Source organism: Quercus robur, chromosome 3, assembly GCF_932294415.1.
Source record: "Quercus robur chromosome 3, dhQueRobu3.1, whole genome shotgun sequence".
NCBI lineage: Eukaryota > Viridiplantae > Streptophyta > Magnoliopsida > Fagales > Fagaceae > Quercus > Quercus robur.
Window position 1 is genome coordinate 48788279 of NC_065536.1, and position 7975 is coordinate 48796253.

Consider the following 7975-nt stretch of genomic DNA (forward strand, 5'->3'; position numbering starts at 1 on the left):
GTTTAGGATGCTTTGTAATAATGTTATTATTTTTAGTTTAGGTTGTATTGATGACACTTTTTAATATTTATGGGCCTGGGAAAATTCTTATTTCAAAATAGAGACAAAGCCTGAACACAAGAACCAAGCCATTATTTATATATATATACATTTGGTTAGTGTAAGGACTGGGTTTGAGCACTTCTGCTACTAGATGAGTAGACTCAAGCCCAACTAGCCCAATACAATAGATTTATAGAGAGTAGGTTTAAGAACTAGGTCTTAGCGAGGATTACTACAACTAGACACGATTATGAATGGATTGAATAACAAGGATATGGACCAAAGTATGAAATTCTGTCCTCGGGCACTTCGTCCGAGGAACTTAGTGTTCTTATTATTTCTTCAGTGCTAGGTCACAAAGGTTTCCAAGATCATGCAAATTGCTACTGTATTCTCCTTTCTTTTTTCCGCCCCCTTTTCTGGGGGATTTCTCACATTATATATCCCCCTCCAATCGATTTTGGCACTCCATCTGTTGATCATGCAGATCACTACTCGAGTGTTTGTCACGTCAGCCACCTTCCCAAGCCTCCAGTGAGTTGCAGCAACCAAGACCACACTATTCAGGGGTCAATTCCTCATTAATGCGGCCAGAACATTAGTTGTGGCCATTTAATGCGGAGGTGACAGTTTCTCCTTGAACTGTTCCTACACCATACTCCTGTGGTTGTCCTACAGTGCTTGTCCTTTTTCTTGGAACGCTCTGGGAGGCTGCCATTGATGGCAGGCCGTTTTCCCCTACTAGGATATGGGTTGGCTGAGGACAGGATTGTCCTCGGCTAAGTTTTTGGGCCACTTGGACTTTCTTTATTCGTCCTCGGCCATTTCTTCCTCCTTGGCGTGGGCCTTGGGCTTAATATGAGATGGGCCGGGGTTGTCAAAATCTTTGACCCCATAGTTAGAAACGGATATACTCATGTGTTAGAATTTAGAAGTCTATTACAAAACATATTAGCCTTATCAAAGGCTAAAAAAGTACCCACCATAGGCGGTGGTTCAACAAAAACAACAAAAGTAAAGTTACTATTAGTTCCCATCTTTGCTAACGCATCCGCACATTGGTTAGCTTCACGGTATGCGTGCTCTATCCGTTTGTTGGGAATAGCTTGGAGCAGGTTCCTGCAATTAGACAAAAGAGGTTCCATTAACATATTTATAGTATTATTGCTCATCAGCTGAACAACACTCAAAGCATCCATCTCTACAATTAAATTGTTTAAACAGAGTTCCTTGGCAAGAGTTAGCCCATCTCTTAGAGCCCATAGCTTTGCAATGATACTATTAGTGGAGCCGAGAGCTCTAGAGAATCTTGCTATCCAATCACCATTATGGTCACATATGAGACCACCTCCACCTGCAACACCAAGATTCCCCAAAGCCGAGCCATCTATGTTGAGCTTGGCCCGTCCTTCAAGGGGTTTTCTCCAAGTAACAGGTATTATAGTTCTTGAAACAGGAACTTTTTCCTTTGCTCCAACTACAAAGAATTCTGCAGAATTTTGGATACATTTCTCAACTGTCTTTACACCAAGCCAATATATACACCTTGAGCATTTCATCTATAGAAATGACTTTTTATTATTATTTTTTAAGAACAATGTCTTTGAGAAGCAAAACCATCAATGTATCTACACCTTAAGCCTTTCACTTATTCAATCTAATGTTCACAAATAATATGATTTGTAGCTCAACTAGTATATTTTGTGTTTTCAATGGAAACAACCAGCATTCAAATACCCTACCCCTAATTATATATAATATATATAAAAAAAATGATTTTTTAAGTAGATAGAAATTGATTTAGATTACTTATTTGATGATAAGAGACATTAACAATTAGGTTCAATTAAATGATGCATTAAGTTATCATAAAAGCATCTTTTGTTTCTTTTATTTAATTAAAGGAAAAGAAAACAAATTGTTGGATATTGTTTTAAAGGTAAATTGACTTCAACCTCCCTTGTTTAAGGGCAAAGAATTATGAACATAACTCTTGAATTGAGTTCAATGAATTAATTTGTGCCCACTCTAACAAAGCATTGACTACCATATTAACATAGATGGGCTCAAGGATGGAACTACCTTGGGGTTGAGGGGGCCATGCCCCCCCCCCCCCCCCAGCCTTTGGAAAATAAATTCCCTAGTATATATATTAGCATAAAAAATTTACTTTTGGCTCTAAAATTAATATACTTGGCCCCCCTCTCCCAAACAATTTACAAATTGACTCATGAAACCAAAAATGAAAAAAAAAATATCAAATCATCCTTTGTCTAGTTGTCCCAAGAATATCAAGAAAAACATTTAGCTAAATATTTGGACAATTAACAAATCCGGACAACAAGGAAAATCTACAAAACAATTTACATATTCAAATAATAAAAACAATCTTTGGACAAGGTCTAAGTAAAATATATATATATATATATATATAACAAATCAATTATAAATCCTAGCAAAACAAATCACAAAAATCCAATAATCTGTACCCAATTTGTACCTCTCATTTGAGAGCTCTTTGTCCCTCTTAAATGACTTCACCCCATAGTCATAGAAACAACTCCTATGTTGCTAATCACTCTATCCACACACCAATTAGTGTCACTAGCAACTTGGATCAGTTGGTATCTTTAACTTAACCCATGAAAAATTTTTATTTTCTTAAAAAAGAGCTGCTGCTCTTTAACACAACCTGTGGAAATTTTTTTATTTTTTTGAATGATAGAATTTTATTAATTTTTAATGTTTTATTAACTTTGGGACACACTTGGTAATTTTTTAAAGGAAAAGATCTCACATCTTTATGTTACCTCAACCTTAACCAAGTAATTATAAATAAATAAATAAAAACCTTAACCAAGACACCAATAATTGTCTCACCTTTTTTTCGCTGAATATTAGTGAATGATTTTGATTAACCATTATTTTAGTTTTTTTATTAATGTAATACTAGACATGGATTTGAACTTATAACTATATTTTTTGTATTTTTTTTTAGAATCTTTTATATAGAGCATTATGAAGTTATTAGGTATAGAATTATGTGGATAGAATAAATAGATTTAAAAAAAATTTATAACGTAAATAGAATAAAGAATTGGTCTAACCTCACTCAGAATCAAGATGTGTCAATTGACTTATAGAACTCTTGATTATAAATATTTATTATTGATTAAAAAAAGAAAAAATACAAAAAAATAAATAAATAATGCTAATAATACACCATGTCAACCTTTAGTATTAATATTCCAACTTTTTAGAATTTTTGAACAAATAACTTTGCCCCTAAGTTTGAATCCTAATTCCGTCTTAGATGGACTAGAATGTCAAGCTAGGCAGCTAGGTTAGTAGCTATTCCAAACTAGACAGAGTTTGGGATGAACTTAAAGCTCAAGTCAATACAATGAGACAAATTTGTGGTCGGTAAAGGTGGAGAAGCTTAAGCCGTAAGGGCTTTTCATTGGGTGGGAAAGGGGAGGTTGAAAATTTATGAAAGGAAAAATAGAAGGATCGTGAGAGTTTCCATGGTTTGTTGAGTGGAAATTTGGAAAGATGTTGAGTGGAATTTTGGGTTTTATTTCACCAGGTCCACCAAAATTTTTCCTCTAATTGGTATAAAAAGAAAGGAAAACATGTTATCCTATTATATCAAACCACGACTAATTTAATTTTTATTCTTCTTCCACTTTTTTTTTTTTTATTCTTTGTACCAAATTCATTGGAAGAAAAACTAAAAATTATATATATATATATATATATATATATATTTCCAAACATTTTTTATTCTCCTCAATAAACAGAGGCATTAAGTTGACAGTCCCCAGCTGGATTCACAAGCTTGCTACCTACGTGGTAACTAGTAATTGATTAGGGGTATGATTGTTTGGAGAAATAAATAAAAAACTAGTGATGCCTTTTCTTAATTTCTCTGCAAGATACATGCACTTTTCTGAAAATGGACCAGGTTAAAAATATAGCCTAAGGTCTAGACTAGTGGTCTTTTTTTTTTTTTTTTTTTTTTTGATAGGATAGACTAGTGGTCTTGACTCTGCTCAAAGGAGGGGTATAGGTAAAATAATAAAATAAAAGAAAAGGAGGGGTATAGGTAATAGGACTTACATTTTTCCAAGTATTTTGGTCGCCGAGTTTTAACTTTTATGGGCTGGAATTAAGTGAGCACCTCGAGATTTATCTCAATATGAGTGTGTATATTAATATCATCAGTATATTGGTGCTCTCCCAAAAATTGTTCTTTCTCTTCTGTGCTGGTTTCTAATAATTGGGCTCAAGCCCGTTCACAACTCTTTCTTTTTTTTCGTGGTTTGGTTCCCTCTTACTCTCCGTATATTTCGATAGAAAATATTGTGTAAAAATAATTTTTCGTGTTTTTTAATGTTTAGTAGCATTAAAAAAAAAAAGGTCAAAAGAAAATATTTTCTGTTAACATAAAAAGTATGACTTATTTTTAAAAATTGTTTTTCCACTAAATTTTTTTGAAAAACAACTCTATCTCATAACAAGTTAAATAAGAGAAATTAGGAGATTGGTTTTTTAATCTATTTAAAGTTGCTACCAACCATTGGAAAATGAGATGATTTTATAGAAAATGCTTTTTAGAAAATTGACTCATTTTCTAGAAAACATCATTACTGAAACAAATAGAGCGTTAAGGCATTTGCTAATAAATCATTTTAAAAGATTTTTTAGTAGCAATTTCTTAACAAAATATAAAAATTGTCAAAATAATAAGTAATTTTTTTTTTCTTTTTATATAAAAAAAAAAAATTAAAACTAACGTTCTTTCCATTTTTTTTTAAAAGAGAGGGAAAAGGCCCAAGTTATTGGGCCTATGTTTTGTAAGATAAACAATAATAAACTTTGACTTGTGCAAACTTTGAAGCTATTGGGCCTTGGCCCAAGTTTCATTCCACAATTTGCACCGCAATTTTAGTTTAAGCCACTGCCTTGACTCTGCCCCAAACACACTGTTCTTTTCAGCGAGTTCTCTATCTAATCTTCAACCAGGTAATTTCGCTCTCACATTCATTTCTTTTTTCTTTTTTTTCTTTTTTTGGGTTTCGATTTTTCATATAACAGATTTGTAGCATATGGCTTCGATTTTCGAATTCAGTTTTTTCTAGCACTAGATGATTTTTTTTTTAATAATTATATTTAAATTTAAGCTCTTAGTGCTTTGTACACACTGATCTGTTTGGTTACTGAGAAAATGTAGGAAAATAAAATAAAATCCTCAAATTTCAGAAATTTTATATTATTAGCTCAAGGAAACGAAAATTTACTCTCGGCTGAATCTAATAACTCAATTGACTTCGTTAATGAGAGATTTCCATATTTATGGTGAATCAGTTTTTTTTTTTTTTTTTTTTTTTTTTTTTTTTTTTAAATTCAAGCACTCTGTTATGATTACAATTTATTTAATAAAATTTTCCTTGATTTTCTCAGCAACCAAACGGAGTCTTTGTTATTTATGTTTCCCTATAAAATGGGGAATTTATTAATTAAAAAAATGCTAGGTCAGATCCTTGACAAGAAAATAATATATGATTAAGCTAGGGTTTTGATTGAAGGTGTGTTTAGGAAGAGAGATCAAGATGGGATTTGTAATGGAGTTTGCGGAGAATTTGATTCTGAAGTTGATGGAGGACCCTAAGGAGAGGGATAAGAAGTTTAGGGAGCATTTGTATGCGGTGAAGGATCGCTGCGCCAAGACCAAGGAGATGTGGAATTACCCTCTTCGTCCATATGGGTTCTGGACCTTCGAGCAACACAATGCTCAGCTGAGGAGGGATGCACAGATCAGCGAGGTGCTTGGTCGTAGGGATGTTTATGATGATGTCATTCGCAAAGCCTTAGGACACTCAATGAATGAATAAGGTCGTGTTTCTCAGCTTTTACTGAATTCGAAGAGATTAATGTTATTTATGTTGAGTTCATGATGTTGTGGTGTGGAATGTTCTTTATATGCCATAAGCTATTATTAGGATTATGGTGGATTATCTGCATGTGTGATGCTATCAGAATATTAGACTTAGCTAAAAGATATTAAAGATTTCCAATGAACTCGTGGACATGAGATTGAGTAAATGAAATGAAATAAAATGTGTTTCAGTTATTTGTGTTCCATGTAACCAGTTGAGCTTGAAAATTTAGAGTTGCTGAAGGGTGTGATGATTTCAAATATTGGGTTGTATTGTGTTGATGTGCTAGTTTGTAAAGTTTTTTTCTAGTTTTTGTTAGTGTTTACTGATACACTATTATAGAAACCTTTATAAGTGAATTGATTAAAATCAATTAAAGGATATCTTATATGTCCATGGCATTAGAGTTGAAACTGAGTAATTGTTGCGGCAAAGCAGGCAAGCTGCCTTTAATGATACATTTTTTACATAAGAGATGTCTTTGTTGGTGATTTCATACGGTTTAAACTTCTTGCTCTGTTGTTTTTTGTCCGATAAAAAATAAGTTGAATGAAGGAACAAAATAAATGAACTTTCCAATTGCCAATGAGCTATAGCTCAACTAGCACTTCCTTCTCTCCTAATAATTAGTTGGAGAGTGAAGTTGTGGGTTCAAAACCCCACTAGGTATGTGTGTATACCAATAAATAAATAAATTGGAATTTTTCAATCTACTATTTTCTTGGTTTTTGTTATCATCACATTGATGAAGATGTTTCCTAGCTTGCTTTGTTTTGACTGGATAACTCCATGCTTAAAAAATGCTTGCCCATGATACTATTCCAACTATTTTGGGTCACATCACATGCAAGGGCAGAATAGGGGGGGAGATCCATTTTGTATATATGTATCTTTTTTTTCTATGATGAAGTAACTTTATGCATTTATTTATATCATTTACCTAGAGAATTTTTTTTTATTTTCCTTTCAGAAGTGATATAAAAAAATGGTAATAGGATCTTAAATTCTTTATAAAATAAGTAATTCTTCTTCAAAACCGCTTGTGTGAAGAAATTAATTATGGGTATTATACTATTATTACATAACAAATTCCATCTTTTGATATTATTTTTAGATCACACTTTGAAATTTGAAGTGTCAAGATGTTTTTGATATAGTTTTAAAGTTATTACAATCTGAAAATTTTATGAATATATTAACCAAAATAACATAAAGTTACATAAGTTCTACTTGGGTTTCTATTTAGCTACCAAAAATCCTTGTGAATCGTAAATAGAATTTTGATTTTAAAAAACTTGGAAAACGTATTATCATTTGTAAAAACCCTAATAGTTAAAGACAATATAACAAAGATGCTCTCTTGTTGTGGATTTTATTGCATTAAATATCACTTATTTCTTTCATAGCACTTCATTATACCATTATAACAATTGTGTGGGAATGTTGTTTTACAGATGCAGATATCTCATATGCCATCTGCAGAAAGAACTAAAGCCTTTCTGGAGGACGATTACATGGAGGTATTTTCGCCTGTTATTCTGTTGAATTTTAGTTTTTATGGTACAGGAGTATCATTTGGTTTGTAATACTTGAAGGTGAATTTGAATAAATATCTATGTAACTCTGGTGTTATGAAACACACTTCCTTGGAATGCTTATCATCTTTCCTGATTTTACGGAATGGTCTTATAGCAATTTCATTGTTCTGCATTGCACCTTTACCTTGAAGAAGCCCCTTTACCTTAAAGTTTAGCAGCTAGCAGCCTACAGCATAGGCGTTTACCTTTCTTCATGGATTTATTTTTTGGCTGCTGGAATTGGCATATGATTTGCTTACAGCTATTATTGGAACAACCAATTACAAGGCCTTGTTATAGGACAGAAACGAAGGGTAAACTTGGATTTAGACTTCTCGATGGTACTCAACATGTTAGAGCATTTGCATCTGGAATGCTAAATGCCACATGTAAGGTTTATTTAGCATTTTTCCCGCA

General features: G+C 32.7%; 2 protein-coding genes across 3 annotated transcripts; one reads left to right on the forward strand and one right to left on the reverse strand.

Moving 5' to 3' along the window:
- Window positions 1-956: 956 nt before the first annotated feature.
- LOC126719695 (uncharacterized) lies at window positions 957-1601 on the reverse strand. The gene has a single exon (XM_050422224.1). It carries the CDS (start codon window positions 1599-1601, stop codon window positions 957-959), a length of 645 nt encoding a protein of 214 aa, XP_050278181.1.
- A 3323-nt stretch (window positions 1602-4924) lies between these two features.
- On the forward strand, window positions 4925-7662 carry LOC126718163 (uncharacterized). 2 transcript variants are annotated; one of them, XM_050420247.1, is made up of 3 exons: window positions 4925-5067; window positions 5631-5937; window positions 7436-7662. In XM_050420247.1, the coding sequence occupies exon 2, from the start codon at window positions 5655-5657 to the stop codon at window positions 5934-5936; it is 282 nt and encodes a 93-aa protein (XP_050276204.1). In that variant the 5' UTR covers window positions 4925-5067; window positions 5631-5654; the 3' UTR covers window position 5937; window positions 7436-7662. The 2 variants fall into 2 exon arrangements, with proteins under 2 accessions (XP_050276204.1, XP_050276205.1); XM_050420248.1 differs by having other exon boundaries at window positions 4943-5067; window positions 5641-5937.
- Window positions 7663-7975: the final 313 nt, after the last annotated feature.